Source organism: Patiria miniata, unplaced genomic scaffold (assembly GCF_015706575.1).
Source record: "Patiria miniata isolate m_02_andy unplaced genomic scaffold, ASM1570657v1 HiC_scaffold_1, whole genome shotgun sequence".
Taxonomy (NCBI): domain Eukaryota; kingdom Metazoa; phylum Echinodermata; class Asteroidea; order Valvatida; family Asterinidae; genus Patiria; species Patiria miniata.
The window spans coordinates 7825083-7844091 of record NW_024037047.1 but is presented as its reverse complement, the minus strand read 5'-3'; the positions used below and the strand labels follow the sequence as shown (position 1 = coordinate 7844091).

At 42.6% G+C, this 19009-nt stretch overlaps 1 protein-coding gene across 2 annotated transcripts in view; it reads left to right on the top strand.

Moving 5' to 3' along the window:
- The window catches only part of LOC119721488 (protein lin-9 homolog), a 36308-nt gene that overhangs the window by 8895 nt on the left and 8404 nt on the right, over positions 1-19009 (top strand). For both annotated transcript variants that reach the window (XM_038191570.1, XM_038191576.1), the window contains exons 5-11: positions 178-303; positions 1165-1328; positions 4615-4748; positions 6620-6702; positions 7837-7969; positions 9569-9649; positions 10933-11058. In XM_038191570.1, the coding sequence (XP_038047498.1) occupies positions 178-303; positions 1165-1328; positions 4615-4748; positions 6620-6702; positions 7837-7969; positions 9569-9649; positions 10933-11058 (847 nt within the window). The remainder of the gene's footprint in view (positions 1-177; positions 304-1164; positions 1329-4614; positions 4749-6619; positions 6703-7836; positions 7970-9568; positions 9650-10932; positions 11059-19009) is intronic.

The window sequence follows — 19009 nt, the reverse complement described above, 5'->3', positions numbered from 1 at the left end:
TTCAGTAATGTGTCCACCTTTTTTTCTGCACAGAGACCACATTTAGGCTCAATAGTTCATAATTTAGTTGGTAGAGCACTGGACTTGAACTTTCCCGGTCCAAGGTTCACATATAGCTCCTTTACTTTTCATTTTGCAATTTTAGTAACATTTTCTACTTTTTATTGTTTGTCGCAGGGCCCTATTCAGTGGTGAGAACGATTTTCTGATCTGCCTGAGGGAGTCCTTCCCTCAACTCAAGTGTCGGAAGCTGACGAGGGTGGAATGGTGCATCATTCGCAGGTTGATGGGTAAACCTAGGAGGTGGGTGTTAACTAATAATACCGGAGTCTTATGGGCTCCGTGCGCCAACAAAAGAGGGCGCCCTTTTACCTAGCAACGACGTCCCATGGGCGGGACATTTAGCTGGTTGATGCGCACCGTTCCTTGTGTGTGACGCACGTACACCAGGGGATTTGAACTATGTACACGCAGTGGTACATGTACTGCCGGCCGGCTGTGCGTCGCGGCAAAATTGCAGTCAGGCAAGATGGCGTCGGTCGGTCACCCCAACTGTACTTTCTTTGCCGGTGAAGGGGTACTTGTGAATATATTTGATATGGGCTCGAGCACAAGTACCCCTTCAACGGCCCAGAAAAGGAAAGTTGGGGGAGACCCAGACTAGTTCCTGGTCCATGCACTGCTTTGAATGATCCAAAATGGGGGGCGGGATTTGTCTGCGAGACTATCACAAGTTAAATTCGAGCGTATTCGGGCGCCGACAATGCCTGATGTTCACGAGGGAAGGCGCTACAGCTTGGCTTTGTGCGCATTCAGGATAAATAAGTCGTGCGTACTTTGCACACGATCCAGTCCCGTACGCGCACACAATCCTTAGTTACGGATGTACGCATGCGCAGAAGCCAAAATACCTCGCTAACCCGTCAAAAATCCCTGCTACATTAAGCAGGGATTTTTCACTAATGGTAATTGGAGCCATGAAATTGGGCCCAGTGGCTGGATTTGAACCCCGCCTGATTACGAGTTACAAAACCTTAACCACCTAGGTCACAAAATTTGTCGACCTTTGGAACTTTACAGCTCGTTGGGCGATGGAGTTTCTCATTTGTTCAATTATGGAGAGTGCGCAAAACGTCATTTAATAACGTTTCCTTTCTTTATCAGATGTTCCCCGGCATTTTTCGCCGAGGAGAGAGCGGCGCTGGACGCCAAGCGGCGCCGCCTGAGGCTGCTGCAGCAAAGAAAATCCAACGAGCTGGACACCAGCGACATGAAAGACCTTCCTCAGGAGATACCGCTTCCCTTGGTCATCGGAACAAAAGTCACCGGTAGGTTTCTGAATAATACTGATGACGTTGCACTTTGTTTACGGGTGTGCTTTCCTATGGTGCTCAATGGACCGTGGGCCCCCACTGGCTCCATAGGAAAGTGCACATGTAAACAAAGTGTGACGTCATCAGCACAGAGGCTTATTGTAAGTATTGTGGAGTGCTGTGGTCCAATGGTTACGGCGTTCGACTCACGTGCCGTACGTGGTACGTTGGTTGGAACCCTAATGGGTAACATGGTGCTTGTGTTCTTGGGCAAGACACTTTACTGCAATTGCCCTCTCCACCCACGTGTATAAATTTGTACCCGTGTAGGTAGAAACCAGAATGCGCTGATCACGATCTGCTGCAGAAAACTGGTCTCATGGCCTGATGAACAGGGGTAATAATTGTGAAGCGCTTTGAGACCTTTGGTATAAAGCGCTATATAAGCACATTATTGTTACAGTAACCGTAGCTCAGGAATGTTTCAATATGTGGAAAAGATTTAGGAGGGCTGTGTTGGGTTTTTTTGCGGACAATCTGAGATACAGGTACTTGGTACTGTAACAGTCGGGTTATCCGTAGAATAAGGGAATAACAGTGTGAGGAGCCGGTCTTCACTGCGTGATAATGACCGGGTGTGGGGGTGACCGCTGTTAATGGACCTCGACTTCGTCTCGGTCCATTAACAGCGGTCACCCCCACACCCGGTCATTATCACGCAGTGAAGACTGGATCCTCACACTATTATTCCCATTAATAAATACCTTTTTAACGAAATAAACAGTTAAAATGCTCCAATTTTGTGACTTTTTTCTGGCGATATTTCCAGACTTTTTTGTGTTCATGTTCATGGGCCATATTTTAGCTTAACAGCTATAACGACGTAAACTCAACAGAAACTGCTGCCGTAGCGAAACAAATTACAACAATGTTTTCATATCTTTACCTAATGGAGAAAGCTGAAATCTCGTTTACACATTCCTTGTGTCCGGAATTACAAAGATGCTTGGTTTAGGAAAGGTAAATATGTCGGTGGGTGAAGTGTTTCAAAGAAAATAAATCGTAGATCTACGCTTTCGTCGTAACTTACTGCACTGCTGTATGATGTCGTTTCAAAACTTCCTTACGCGCGCACACGCACGCATCCCTAGCGACTGTGTTGCGTACGCGCGCGTCAGTCTCACGCGATGGGGGTTGAGCGCATGTGCAGTGCTCTATTGTTACAAGCTACCGCAGGCCTGTTACTATATTTTGACCAATCATTGGCTTGTATAGGGCTGAACGGGGCTTGATCAATGCTGGTTCAGGGGCCATTTATTCGCTTGATCTTTGAAGCCGGTCCATTATCACCGTTAATGCCCGGCCACGTGATCGAGTCTCGACCAATCAGAAACCATCAACTCTCCAAGGTATTTATTAATTATAAATAAAACTGAAATTTGGGAGGAAATCTTTAAAGGAGAACGTTAATTTTGAAAAACATAACAAAGTTTGCTGAAGTTGAAATATGTTATGAATTCACACCAATGGGGCCATTCCGTAAATTTGGGGTCCAATTTTTTGTGTCCCTGTTACATCTGACATGTATAAGAACTTATTTTATATTTCATGGGCGTGGGCAGTCCTTTATTTATTCAATGGATCGGGGCAGAGTGACGTCATCCGATGAAAACATTTATATAACACCCAAGTAAATCCTTGTCATTTGAGTGGAGGATTGTAGTTCACACGGCATTCATTAATCGAACTATTGCATGGCCTACGTCATAATCGTGCATTTTTGGTTCCATTTACAGTGCATTTTCGTCCCACCCCTTTTGATCTATTGCACGACGCGCGCACGCTAATACGCTCAGCGACGGCCCGGCGCTATACGATCTTTGCGTTATTAGGCCATAGCATGCGTCATAGCAGTAGAAAACTTGCCTTTTAAGTTGATGCAGTTGCCTACAAGATTTTTTGCATTGTTTTAAGAACTAACGTTCATTTTCATTATTTTCAGTGATTTGACTTTTAAACCAATTGTTAGCTTTGAACAAGCTGAAAAAAAGTAATGGATTTGATACAATTTTGTGAGTTTTGTTTGTTCTAAAGATATATTCCATCATTTGTAATTTGTGCATTTTGTTCGTTTGAAGCAACAAAATGCTCAAAATCTAAATAAGGGTACTGAACAACTAACCTAATGAAGTTTCAGCTCAGCTTCAGCTGTATATTCCGAGAAAAACAGCATTCTAGGATCTCAATTTCAAATCAAAAGTTGTTGAATCATGTTTTGAATTGCGCCTGAATTCAGCGTCCGAGACACGTTCTCGCTGAGCCGATTGCAGCTACGCGATGTTGCGCAGCGATCCAACGAATTATAGCAGCCGCGCGCGCGTTTGCGTCGTTCCAATGATTGCGCGCGCTTCGCCGAATAACAAAACGAACTACTAATTTAAATTTTCCTACGGTGCGTCTTAAGAAGCACCGTTGGAAAGGCCTTCTTTTGTGGATTACTTCAAAATGACAGCTTGCCAGAAAGAATAATTTCACAGGGAGTTTAGTCCCCTTACTATCTTTCAACCAAGTATGTTTTTCAACAATAATTACGCCAGCCACTTTTCGGATAGCTGCAAATGATGGACTATAGCTTTAAAGTTTTATACTCCAGCCAAACAACAAAAATCTTCATGGATATCATATAAAACAAAAAAAATGACTGTTTATGAGTGCAATGGCAGAGATGCCAACCATTACTCTTTTGGAGTAATTATTAGGATTTTGAGGCATGTTACTACTCTTGAAAATTCCAGCTGTCCTATACGCCAACATTGTGGTTACTCTGAAAAGCACTGTGGTTACTCTAAAACTTGACTGTTGTCCTATGTATTTACATTAGCATTACTCTTTGCAGGAAGAATCATTACTATTTTGTAGTCTGTAAAGTTGGCATCTCTGCAATGGTGAGAGTATTTTCATTCATTTAAAGATGGAATGTTCCATTCAACTCGGCTTTGCCTTGTTGAATGGAACATTCAATCTTGTAACTAATGAAAATATTCTCACCATTGCACTCAATTAACATTCATTATTTATATACTATTCATTTGCACACTAGTTTTCGTCAGTTGCTTTGTGTTTCTATTTGACACTCTAGACTCAAGAACCATTGAGTTTCAAGAACATGAGTCTGGGAGCGAGATAAGCCAATGTAAACAAAATTCCCCGGATGTCCGCTCCCACCTATTGGACTTGTTTGTGTAATTTTGTTGCTGTTGAGTGACTTGATCTTGAAGGAATTAGGATTTTGTATTTCCAGCTCGCTTACGGAACCCCCACGACGGGCTGTTCACCGGACAGATTGACGCCATCGATACCCAGAATGCAACGTACCGGGTGACCTTTGACCGGCACGGCCTGGGAACCCACACTATTCCAGACACGGAAGTCTTAGTAAGTTTGGTGTTACGGGTCTTCCCATGAAGTTGGGCAGCATTCCGTGACATCCTCTCACATTGGTAGATGATAGTTGTAGGAGTCACTCAGTGTAACTGACTTGTTATTGCTAATGCTCGTTTTTGTTTTTGTTTTTAAGTAGGGGAGGGGCTTATGGTTTTTTTCATACAGTTAACTCCGGCTAAACCGACATCGTACAGCTCGTCAAATCGCTCAAGTCGGCCGTCTGACTGAAGTCCCGATTATCCGTAATGCATTTCCATTGAATTTTTTATTTCTAAGTCGGCTTTTATAAGTCGCCATTCGCTCAAGTCGTCGTGTTACTCTCGGTCCCCTTTCCATAAAAAGCATTACAAAATCCTTTGTGTAAGTCCGCATTCAACAAATCACGCATTGGCATCGACTTCCTGTACTGCGGTTGGCAAAGTGTCGAGTGAAAAGTGGTTTCGCACGGCCCGTGATCGCTGCATGCATCGGTGTCGAAAAAAGGGTGTCCTACTGTATACTACTACGCGGCGCTATAGGATCTTTGCTGCATACATCACATATGTATCGTGAGCATATCAATACCAGTACCCCCTCTCGGCTGTACGCATGCGCTCTGTCCATTTTGGGGGTCCTCTTATTGAATGACTACTGCTAGCTGCAGTCAATGCGTGCGTGGTATATACCGGACCACGCACGCATTTAATTTGTTACTGTGCATGTACATATGTACATCGTGGTCTCCACTAGCAATACCCCAAACGTGATGATACAATTCGAGGATTAATTTGCTGGATTCAACTCAAGCATTAAGGAGATAATCCAGGGTAAACCGAAGACAATTAGTGTAATGAATCATGTGTGCAAAAGACCATTCATGTAAGTCGGCAAAATGACAACTTATAGCACATATCAGCATTCGCGTAAGTCGTCACAAATTCTCGGGTCCCAAGAGTGCCGGTTTAGCAGGAGTTTACTGTCTTATAATTTTTTTTGGGGGGGGGGGGGGGAGCTAATCATCGTTTCTCGCAGCTGAGAAGCTGAGTTGTGAAGGACGTGGCTACAATGTGGTTGAGCCCCAGGCATGTAAAGGGGCCTTAGGCAGCCGTCATATGACCCATGTCTGACTATGGAGCACAGCCAGAGATCAAAAGTGTTGATTTTTGAGGAGGGAGGAAAACTGGACAGCCCGGAGAAAAACCCTTGTGGCACAGTGTCCTCGTTCCTGCAAAATCCTCCACTGTGCAGGAACCCAATGGCACACTCTTTGTACCTACCAAGTTTGAAGGTGCATCAAGCCCCATACAAAGTAATGGTGGCTGTCCTCTAATTTCTTCAATCCTGCAAACTCCTCCACTGTGCAGGAACCCAATGGCTCACTCTTTGTACCTACCAAGTTTCAAATGACATCAAGCCCCATCTCGTGGCGTGTTGTGGCCTCGTGGTTAAGGGCATTGGATTCGTGGTCTGTGGGTAAAGCTGCAGGTTGTGGGTTCAAGTCCAGCCGGGGGTCATGGTGCGTGTGCCCTTGAGCAAGGCACTTTGTCACTCATTGCTTCTCTCCACCCAGGAGTAAATGGGTACCTGTGAGGGCAGAGATGGTTATTGTGATTGAATAAGCTTGCTTGCGCCTAACAGGCAGCATCGAGCTGTATGCTCCCCAGGGAACTGAGATGGTATTTGGAATGTTTAATTGGCCCAATGATTAGGGATAATAATAATACTGTAAGCGCTGTGATTTAGTTTACTAATGAGAGCGTTCTTAAATGCCGATTATTATTATTTTAGTGAATGATGGCTGGCCTCTACTTTCCCTCATTCCTGCAAAATCCTACAAACCCATTCTTCATTTTATAATCCCTATCATTTTTGTATGTAACCAGGGGACAGAGCCGCAGGAAACAATGCCATTATCCGCCTTCTTGAACAAGCAGAGACCAAGACCCAGTCTGTTCTCACCGCCAAGGTACGTCGAACCAACCAGTCTGTCAGGAAGAATAAATCCCCAGAACTGTGTAACTAATTAACCCTAACCCCCAAGGCCCTCTTTGCTAGGGACCATCCTCAATCCTCCAAAATTCTCCAAAATTGTGCACTTATGTTCGAACAAAGGATATCCAGCACCTCAATCCTGCAAAATGGTCAGACAGTCCTGCCTCTCAAAATGCATTCAACCTCAGTCCTCCAAACTCCTCCTCTTCTTCAAACACCATTCATCCTCAATCCTCCAAAATCATGTTTCTCAAACAACATTCATCCAAAATCCTCCAAAAGTGACATGAAGATTTTGGAGGATTGAGGAGGGTTAGGGGCCATATCACATTTGATTTTGAAATGATATACCTTGTTCTTCCCGATGGTTCCTTTAGTCTGCGGCGCATTTGGTTGTCTCCAAGATGCCCATGGAATTTCCTCTCGTGTGAATCGAGCCTGAAAGTTCACCCCTGGTGGCGCGCTTCGTTTTAAAGTTCTGTCCACGGAGCACAAAAAGGTGTGTTCTTTCAGCAAAACGAAAACAATTTACACACATCCCTATGTGAATTGTTTTCATTTTGCTGAAAAAACACTTACCTTTTTGTGATCCGTGGACAGAACTTTAAAACGGTGGTTGTGACGGTGGTTGTGTTTAAAATTCCGTAACCTCAAAAGTACATGAGTGATTTGAATGATTCTTTCACTACAAGAAAGCTTATGAATTGGGCTTTCATATCCTAGATTTTGGTAGTGCTACATGCAGAGCTTCTTTAAAACGGTGGTTGTGTTTAAAATTCCGTAACCTCAAAAGTACATAGGTGATTTGAATGATTCTTTCACTACAAGAAAGCTTATGAATTGGGCTTTCATATCCTAGATTTTGGTAGTGCTACATGCAGAGCTTCATTAAAAAAAATTGGTCCTGCCATTTGGGTTTCCTTTTTTTTTTTACTCGCCCTTCATAATGCCATGTCAAAATCTCATTCTACAAAAAAAATGGTTTCCAGAAAAAAAATTACTTTAAGCACATCGACTGCAGTCCTAATGTGCCACATAGTGGGACATCCTTAATTTAGCTGGAGATCCTTAATATTAAAAAAACGTTTCAATTTTTTTTTGAAAACAGGATAACGTTGGACGGCTTGCACTCCCCAGGTCTGGACCACGACCCCATGCTGGGCATGTCACCGCTCAGAGGCAAACTGCAGGGGGATGAGAAGAAGTTAGGTGGATTCCCTGTGAAATTCCTGGTCCTTGTGGTAAGCGTCCAATGGCCCTGCTTCCTGTAAATCTAATATTCATGCTAACTGACATTAAAGCTATAGTCCATCATTTGTAATTTGTGCATTTTGTTCGTTTGAAGCAACAAAAGAGTTCAAAATCTAATAAAGGATACTAAGCAACTAACCTGATGAAGTTTCAGCTAAGCTTCAGCTGTACATTCCGAGAAAAACCAGCATTCTAAGATCTCAATTTCAAATCAAAAGTTACTGAATCCTGTTTTGAATTGCAGCTATACGCAACGTCGTGCACTGATCCGACGAATTATAACAACCGCGCGCGCGTGTGCGTCGTTCCAATACTTGCGCGCGCTGCGCTGAATAACAAAACGAACTACTAATTTAAATTTTCCTACGGTGCTTCTTAAGAATCACCGTTGGAAATGCCTTCTTTCGTTGATTACTTCAAAATGACAGCTTCCCAGAAAGAATAATTTCACAGGGAGTTTAGTTCCCTCACTATCTTTCAACTAAGTATGTTTTTCAACAATAAATACGCCAGTTACTTTTCGGATGGCTGCAAATGATGGACTATAGCTTTAAAATTATCGATGTTTTAAAATTTCAAAACATTTCGTGAAAATGTGGGTGGATGGGTAAAAAATAACAATTGAAAATCAAAATTCACTTTTTAATGAAAAAGGAAAGAAAGAAAAACTCTCTCAATTTGCCAGTACACGTCCAAATTCATATTTTTTTAAAGTGCTGTACGCTCAGTATGGTGATTGTGAAAAAGCTGGGTTTTGTGGCCAACAGAGCCATGAAATTGATATATTCACCGTTATTCCAAACTCATAATTATTTTGCCGTAAATGACCTTAACACCCATGTGGCTAAGGAATACTTTTACGTCACAGTACTTCAAGGGTGAATGGGGGGGGGGGGATTTACAAGATCCCCCCCCCCCCATTCCCCCTAAATAAATGCTAGCAAATTCAACCAGTTCTCGTCGGAGGCCGTGATAACATGCACTGGCTGTTTTTATAGCCTGGCATGGCTGACGGGTTAAAATGTCAAGATTGCCTCGACTCGCCTCTGAGTGACGTCCAAACACGCTAATCCCTCATGCCTTTTATACACACACACAAAGTCTGTGAAGTCTGTGGAGGCGGACCGTGTGTTGATCTTGAATTGGCCATTGTGCACGGCCTATTGTTGTACAATTTACGCTCCAGGGCACACCCTGGAATATTGAAACATCTGAGGTTTCGGCAAGAAATATCGTGCAAATAGTGTTGAAATGACTCTTGCGAATCAGTATTTGTGGCGTTTGGGTGTATATCAGATGTTGGCTGGGAAATATTGCCTTTTGTGAAAATCAAAATTTTCAGCAAAAATAAACCTGGCGTGAATTAGTTAACAGTGTTGCAAACCTGGGAAAGACGATCGTGGATCACTCATTCAGGATGAAGCATTTTTTATAATTTTTTTTACAAAAGCAGAAGTACTACATGTAGGTCGAACTTTATATTGTGTTTTGTGAATTAACTTGACGTTATGCATGAGACAATTCAAAGTTGATCGTGTCAGTTCATTTTGTCCAAGCAGTCAAATTTCATTTTCTTGATGTGCACGCAGACAAGATTATCCAAGATACTAGGCATCAAGAAGGACCTCTTGCAAGAACTGAAAGACATGAACACAGATGCCGAGAGGATGGTAAGTGGTCGGTTTGGACCGGCGCAAACCAGTTCTTTCAAGTCATGACTGGATTAACCCTTACCCGATCCACGGCATGTTTTAAGGGTGGCATGGGTGGCTTGTGTGTAAAGCGCTCTCCTCTCACCAAGGTGACCACGGTTCGAATCCTGGCCGCGGATCGCATGTGAGTAGAGTTGTGCGTTGGTTCTCTCCTGTGCCACGAGGGTTTTTCTCCGGGCCCTCCGGTTTTCCTCCCTCCGGAAAAATCAAACACTTTCGATCTCAGTCTGTGCTCCGTGGTCATATATGGGTCGATGTGGCCGGCAGCCATAGGCGCCTTTACGTGCCAGCGGCCCGACCACGTTGTTGCCGCGTCATTCGCAATTCAGCATACCAGCTGCAAGTAAGGATGATTAGCCTCCCAAATAATTATTGTTTGCTAGAACCCTGCCAAACGTAGCAACATGCAACACTTGACTAAGTGACAAGCCTGCCAAATGTAGCAAGATCCATCAGGGGAAAAGTCTCAAGGCCACACTGCCTCAGAGTTCGTGGTCACCGCATGCAGCAGGATACAACTGTTGCATTGTTCAATGGGACTAGCTCTCATTGTTTCAGAGCTGGCCATTCATGCACTGGTGTTGGTAGCTGAATGCATCAAAGTGCACCAGTTCTTTTCCACCTGATGCACTGTGCTGCGTCTGGCAGGGTTAGGGTTATCTGGTTGTACTACTTAGTAAGCCTTCGTCTTCACATTGGAATTACTTTACTTCAAGCTCCGGACTGTTTGATACAATTCTAACTAGTTAAATTGATTCCAACAAATTATTGGGGAGTGTAGCCTAGTGGTTAGGGTTCGTGACTCATGATCAGAGGGTCAGGGGTTCAAATCCAGCTGCTGGTCATGTTGTGTCCTTGGGCAAGCCACTTCACCTCCACTTGCCTCTCTCCACCCAGGAGTATACGTGGGTACCAGCATTAGCTGGGGAGTAACCTGCGATGGACTAGCATCCCATCCAGGGGGAGTAGAAATATTCTCAATCATTTCATGCTACTGAAACCGGAGATAAATGCTGGCCTGATGGGCCACATTGGCTCGTGACACACTTTACTTTACAACAAATTATTGACAGTTTGCAAATATTTAATCCATCAATTCGCAACATCAGCAACATCATGATATTGGATCCATATTTTAAACACATTGTCTTTTTGAATGCCTCAATTGTTTTTGTTGTTACGACTACTTCCCCCACTGTATTCGCATGCCTATGTGTCCACCCTATTGTCAACCCTCACAGCAATCCCTGAACCAGAGTTCGGCGCTGGACTTCAAGGAGAACTATGCAAAGTGTGTGCTGCAGTTGGAGAAACTGAACGACGCCCTCAACACGCACTTGAACGACGTCCAGCAATACTGTCAAGAGGTAAGGATTACGAAAGACGAACACATTCTATGTAACTATAGATCTCTGTCATAGGACGCCACCTTTGTAGGAAAATTACAATTGCGTGTTCAACGCCAACAGGTGCGTGTGCGCGCAGTGTGCAAAATGTTCATGCACGTGTGTTGCTCGAAATGTCGTCGCAATATGGCACAGCCGATGCAGGTCACGAAAATTTGATGCCCAAAATGCCGATGCATGTGGCAATCTCTATGAAGTGACCTATTCTAGAGTCTATGGACTCTACGCATAAACAGTAGATACACACATATGAGTACACACATTCTTGTTCCGTAATTATGGGGACTTACAGTCGTCTGTGCAAGGTATTTGTGGGGACCAAAAATGCTATGGGGACAGCAGAAAGTCCCCATAACTTGGTCCTAATTTGCCTAACAATGAAAAAAACTTCCCCATAACGCGGTGTATGCCTACCCACACACTCTTGTTTTACTATACTCCTGAGGACAATGCTTTGTGTTTCCCTTTGTCCATGTAATATAACACTTTCCCATAGATAGAAGCACAAAAGCCTTTTCAACAAAGGACCCAACTCCCAAAGACTCCCTTTTGTGTGTCTGTCCTCGGGGGTTATGCAGAACAAATACACTCTATCTTGTTATAAGCCAGTTCGTATCTCGATGAGGTAGTCCAGGTCAAAGGTCATTTGGGATAAAATTACTGGCGCGATATTACACAATGCTACGTGAATGCCCATTCTGCTAGTAATTAATGCACGAGCATCGCACAACTGTCTCCCTGCGTGTTCATGCGCCTTTGATGAACGTTTGATCATCCTGAATGACCCGTAACCCATTTCATTGTGCGCATGCGCAGTTGAAATACCAAACTGGCTTACTGTGGGGACTACACCTGTTGAGCTATAGTTATTATGGGAACCGAAGACACTATGGGGACAGCAGAAAGTCCCCATAACTCGGTCCCTATTTCCCTAACAATAGAAAACTTCCCCATAACGAGGTGCCTGCCAGGGCACTGAGGCACATGCGCTAGACTTATTTTATTCTGTATGTTCACAAACCTGTATAATCTTTGAGTGAGCACCAGGCTTATGTAGCAATTCATTCAAGAGTCTTGTTTAAAGGGAAGATACAACATTTGCAAACATCACAAAACGAAACGATCAAATTATCACAAAATACCTTACTGGATTGTTCGGGAATAACAGTCTAAAGCATCCTGTAAAATCGTGGCTCCTGGTGTGCTGACATTTTCAAGAAAATGGTATTTTTGTATCAATTTCCAACGCTGGTCGGCCGACCAGCGTTGGAGAAAACTGGCTTTTTTTCAAAAACTGCTCCAAATTTTTCATAATTAGTTATTCCTTGGTTTTTTTGCAATTGCTTACACAACTGTGAAGAGGTACAAGCCTGCTAGACTGATTCTCCGATCTTACAGTTCCCCAAAGTCTAAAAATTGCTCCGTTTCATCTTAAGTGGGGTCAGGGAACCAGACTACAAGAAAATGATTGGTTTGCTTGGTTTTTCCAGCATCTACAAGCCCAAAACCTGAAACAAGTCAGTGTGACAATATTTGCTATAACACACTAATCCTCCAAATCCATTTGTTTCTGAAAACTGCAGCAAAGGCAAATGTTGTGCATTCCCTTTAAAGGTATATAGGATCAGTTGCATTTGTCGTGATTTCATGAGATGGACCGACTTTTTAATTTGTAGCTGACATTGTTCTACAGGGTGAGTAAAAAAAACGAAACACAAATGTCGGGACTATTGTTTTAGTGAAGTTCTGCATGTAGCACTTTCAAAATCTAGGATATGAAAGCCGAATTCATATTAGGCCCAAAGAAATTAATTCTGCTTCTGATTATGGCGTTCGAAATAGGGTAAGTAGGTAGGGAATCTTTTTTTGGGGGGCAACTTTTATTGTGTACGATCGTATGGCGGCGTCTGCGTATAGTCAAGGGTAAAAGGTAGAAATTGATGGTTTTGGGTGTTTTTTCTTCTTCTCATTTTTCCCATAAAAAAAATCAGGGTAGGGGCTGTCAGAATAGGGAAGGTAGGGAAACCGGAAGCAGCACTATTATTGTTTTTGGCCTAAGCTTTCTTTTAGTACAAGAATCATTCAAATCACTCACATACTTTTCAAGTAACGGAATTTTAAACACGACCAAAGTTTAAAAGTTGTGAGAGTATTAACCCATCAATTGCTTACAGACTTTTTTCTCTATTTTCAAGTACGCGACACACCGAGATGTCATTGACTCTAATTGATTCCTGTAAAATACTCCAGTGTATTTCCAATCTTTGAAGAATTTTTTTTAAGCAGAATAATTTTTAACAAGGGAGTAAGTTTTTAAAAGATATTTATGGTTCAAACTTGCCTCAAATCTGTGTCTACTGTGTGCGTATGGCATGAAGCATTTGCAAATATTTATAAATGTCGAGTTTATACCTCTGGTTCTTTTCAGACCCTTTCTCTTTGTTTGAGAAATTATTCCCACATGGTGTTTCCGCAAACCTTTCATCCATTAGTATCTCCACCACGCAAAGCCTCAAATCTTACTTATATATTTAACTTAAGGAAAAAAAAAATTGGGCTATTGTTTTAATGTTTGTATTTGATGTGTTTCGTTAAAGTATTTTTATTGTTTAAGCTGTCCAAAGAATAAAAGCCATTTGTTTGATCGTGTCTGTGTTCTTTATTTATAAACAGTTTCATTATGTAAGAAAACAAAAAAAGAAACGTATTATCATACTGCATTGTAAAATTTATAAATAATAATAATTGTTCCCTATTCTTAAAATATGCCTCAATTCTTTAAATTCAGGTTAAGAATAGGGCAGAAAATCCATATTTGAACAATTTATTTCAATGGAAGTTTTTAGAAGTGGGAGGAAAACCCCAAAAGAATATTCTGTGGTCCGGGCGGGAATCGAACCCGGGCCATAGTGTTGGAGGTGAGGAAAGTAACCACTGTGCCAACCTGATTCCCTTGAAACTAAGAGAGAAAACAAAATACAAAATTTTTCATTTTAATGCCTTCGATGGGGCCCAGTTTGAGAAAAAAATCCTCCGTCATTGCACTTTATCATCTGATCGTTTTTTTTTTAAAAATATAATATGAGGGTTTTTTTTACCGATAATTTGATTCATATACATATTTTTCAAAGAATGATTGTTCAACATAGAGTATATCCGTTTAAATTTTTTACATTATTGGACCATTTAAAAAAAAAAGTTGCTGATAATTTTGCCCTTAAACTTTCATTTTAAAGTGTATAGTTCACTGAAATTACTTTGAAATGATTTTTTTCTTGCTAAAAAAACACACACAAGTGCATAAATAAGACATTACCTACTTAAAGTTTGAAGAGTTCATCCTGGATTGAAAAAAAAATCAATTATCAATTGAAAACGAGTTGAAAATTGGAATTTGTGGGGGAAAAAATATATTGAGAAAAAAAACCTGACAGCAGCAGAGAAAAATTGACCATCTTTATGGTAATAAATTACCCTTTTAAAAACTGAAAGTGTCTTGCAATTTCAGGCGATTCATTTTGAAAACACTTGGGATTTGAATTTTCAAAAAGAAAAACTTCCCTTTTTCAATCTTCGCAAATGCTTGAAGATTCGCGCGATTTTCCCGCAATTTTTTTCGTACATGACCTGCGTGCGCGCTTTTGATTGGTCAATACATCGACCCACTCAAATCTGATTGGCCCGCCGGTTCGACTTTTCACGACCAATCGCGTCAAATCAACGTGACTCGTAACCTTTCTGAGCATGCGTGGATCAATTTAAATGCCCAAATTTCAATATGGCTTCCGCAGTTTAAAAACCAGGAGAAAATTGGAGCTCTTTGTTCGACGTCCTTGGAAGGAAATCGCCACTGCTACGTGAGAAATCTTGGGAGAAATGGCGTTAAAATGAGCCGATTTGAACCAGAATCATGGAAGATGAACCCCAAGGTGGCGTATATTTCGCTGCTAACGGGAACCAATCGGTACTCGCCGTGAATTTCGAGGGAAGCCCGGGCGTGGCACGGCGTTTAGCCGAGGCGGCTATGCCGCAAAAATCACCGCGGAAACGGAAGAATTATGTGCCCGTGAAAGTCGTCAAAATCCCCAAGTACGACGAAGAGGACTTCAATGGATATCACTGGGACGACGAGGACGAGGATGAAGACGAAAAGAACGGGGATTTGGAGGAAAACGAGGCGGTAAATATCGTGGGAAAAAATGGCTGAATCTCGTGCTGGAGCCGTATGCACGCATTCGTATGCGAAAACCTCGTGTTTGTGTACATAAAACCATTGTGTCATGACACGCATGAAAGCCGCATTGCTTTCTGCATGTAAAATTGTATGCTGCGTCGAGTATGTTACGAACCCATTTTTGCGTGCATTTTTGACTGGTTTTCATGGTCTAGGTTTGGATTTTTTTGAATAAGAGACATGAACAGTTTACACCTTTACAAAATATTAGGATTGATTTGGGAACAATGAAATAAAACTAAAGCATGACGGTCGTGATATTTCCCCCCTTGTCACTGAACATGCTGAACATGACACTTGAATCCTATGCAGTTGCAATGGTGAATGAATGGTAATAAATACATGTACATTGACAAGTGTACACAATGGTTTGGAATTTTTTGCTCAATGGTATTGACTATTGTTGCCCTACTACACTGTACACAGCTGAAGAATTTGCAACACGCTACAAAAAAAAATGTCAAAAGTACACCTGACTAAAAATATACAGATTATTCGGCATGTTAGGGTTTGTCGTAACTCACAAATGAAAGGCCATCAACTCATTGGATACTTTTTGGAGACACCTGTCACAGTTGCACCCATGCGTCAGTTGTCAACTGAATGGTTCTCGGACTTTATTTCAATTAAAAAAAAAAAATATCCTCCAGAGCTACGATCAAAACAAATATTGACCTCAGAAAGAAAATAGTTGTATCCTGACGCTACTTCTGTGTACAAAGTCTATAGCCTTATCACACATACATGTAGCAAACTACACATCTGCGCAAAGCATTATTTGCAGGATAAGGGGGCAAAGATCTACGCACGAACGCTGTGTTCGAACGCGCACACCATCGCCGCAGTGGTGCGCCATACAGCGTACGCTTTGACAGCATACGTACATGTATGCAGTCAATGTCCCTGAGTCTTCCCGTGATGCTCTCAGATTTTGCTATTTGCGATAAGGATTTGAGTGCATTTTTGAAGTATTTTCTAACAAAATTGGAAAAGTTTCTCTGTCCCAGATTCATGTCTTTTCAACATTTTTGCAATGACTGACCTTCATTGAGATAATATGTAAAAAGCAACCTCAGAATGCAACATTCTTGCCCCGACCTCAGTTTAAAATGTGATTTGATTAAAAACAAAATAGGAAAATGTATATTATGGGAAACTAAAAAAGTTCTCACCAAGATTTGAACCCTGCACCTTGGGCACTCTTAATATGCACATCTGTCCTGTTGAGCTGCCGAATTCAGCGCTTCAATCCCTTTGGACATTTAAACCTCATATATAAGTTTTGCAATGTTATGTTGCAATCCCATATAATTTATAAACTACAGTGAAATCCCGATAACTCAAAGTCATATGAAAAGTCAAGTCTCCACTTATCTCAAAGTCATACTGCATTCCCGTCAAGAGAATGGGATTTTATAGACCATCATGCTGTCACAATTTCAGTCATGTTCCGTGTATCCAATAACAGTTCTGAATGATAATGGTTTTTGTGGAAAAAGGAACCAGACTAATTTTCCTTCCTGCCTCGCTTTGGTTACGTTGATTTGAATGGGAAAAAAATCAAAATGGCTGCAACATTATAATGGTCTATACATGTACATGAGTACCTACATTTGTACACCCCCTGTAACTCGAAATGCCTGTGTCGGTACCTCCGTTTACCTTGAAGTTTTGTTAGGCCAATCCGAAAGAAACTGCTGCTGAAACTCTCACAAAAAAGTGTACAAAAGATCACACAACTTTCTTCATGAGTGGTTACTGCCGAGCGCACTTCGTCTTTTCACGTCGGGCATGGGATAATCTGTGCACACTGCCATTGTGATTGGACTCGTCACACCCGTAACCGCAACGCCTGCAGTCCAATCGCTGGCTCTTTGCGGTGGCCATGTGACAGCATTGGAAACGTTTGTGTACGCCGCACGTTAAGCCTAGGGCAAGTTCGATGAAGGACCATGGGCTCCGTGCGCCGACGAAAGAGGGCGCCCTTTTACCTAGCAATGACGTTCCATGGGCGGGACATTTCGCTGGTTGACGTGCACCATTCCTTGTGTGTGACGCACGCACACCAGGGGATTTGTACTATGTCCACGCAGTGGCCGCGCTTCGCGGCAATTGAATTGCAGTCAGGCAAGATGGCATCAGTCGGTCACCCCCAACTGTACTGTCTTTGCCGGTGAGGGGGTACTTGTGAACGGAGCGGATAGTTAACCATTGGACTAGTCTATTCGACTATTGAGGACCAGCCTACCGTGGTTGGACTAGTCTGGGTGAATATTCAGGACCAGCCTACTGCGGCTGGTTATCAAAAGCAATTTTTCATAGCAGAGGGGACCAATTAGGCCGTTTTTTTTTTAATTACTTGGATTACGGAATTTTTGGGTCCCCATTTCCGGCGGCGAGCGGGAAATGAAAAAAAAAAAAAAAAAAAAAAAAAAATGGGGGCGCCCTATCATCCAACATGGCGGCGCCCATAGAGACATGAAGAAACAAAAACGGGCACGAGAATGAACAGTCACCCAATTGGTGGATCAGATCCGGCAATTGCAGGATCACGATCAGATGGGAACGCAAAAGGTGGATCTGATCCGGCAATTTGACCTGTTAACATCCGCCCGGTGCACGAGTGGCGCGAAAATGTTGCGGTCTCATGAACGAAGAAACACGTTTTCAGGCGTGTAGCTCATGTGGACATTTCCAGCGTTTACAACATGCACAATAAACAACCGCTGAACTACGGGCTAGCACCGCGCATGCAAAAGCGCACGTGGTATCCTAAAACTACACTATAGGCCTTATTTTTGTTGCGTGTTCGTCCATTACTAAACCTTTTTCATTCCTGAAATTTTACTTATTTTTCCATCCATAAATGACTCTGAGTCCACACTCACCAAAAGACTTCACTTTGGCACAGAATCATTGAAAAGCTTACGAGTATGCGATGGGAATAGTGCCGATAACGCGGTACGTACGGGGGTGACAAATCTGAAGTATAGACCGCTTGCAGACGCGTTCGATAGTCGACGCGCGAAGGCGCGCGACGCCATGTTGTGGGACAGGCGTATATCAATTCACGCACATTTTGTCCCATAACATGGCGTCGCTCACCTTAGCGCGTCAATTATCGAACGCGTCTGCAAGCGGTCTATTGATTATAGAAAATTGGAAAGTGATGTCGTAGTACATCATGTGACCGTTTCTAACCAATGAGAAGCTTCAGAACCAGGGAATCCCTTATCGATGCATTGGTTTCTGCCGTGATGTCACACGTGAGCGGCTCTGTTGGATTTCACCTTTTAATTTATGCACGCACGGATCCTCTACGGATCCGTGATTTATGTTGGTGAATTCGCGTAATTTTTGTCTGTTAATTCTGATAGTGCTGTTTGAAAACTGACCCATCCTGGCCTAGCATGCAACCATGCAACAATGGCACTCCCACAGAGCGCGCGTAATTCCGAACTCAGTGACCTTTCGGACCCAACATTTCCTTACGAAAAGGTGGATCAAGCATAAGTGGGAACGCGACTTGCGGTTTCGTTGCGGTAAGATAACGATCACACCAAAATGCCGGATCTTGATCCGCCTTTTTCCAAATCAAGTGGGAACGCGGTGTATGTCATGTCGTTCGATCAAACCAGTACTAATACTATGGTTTACAGGCCTGGACAGCGCGCAATA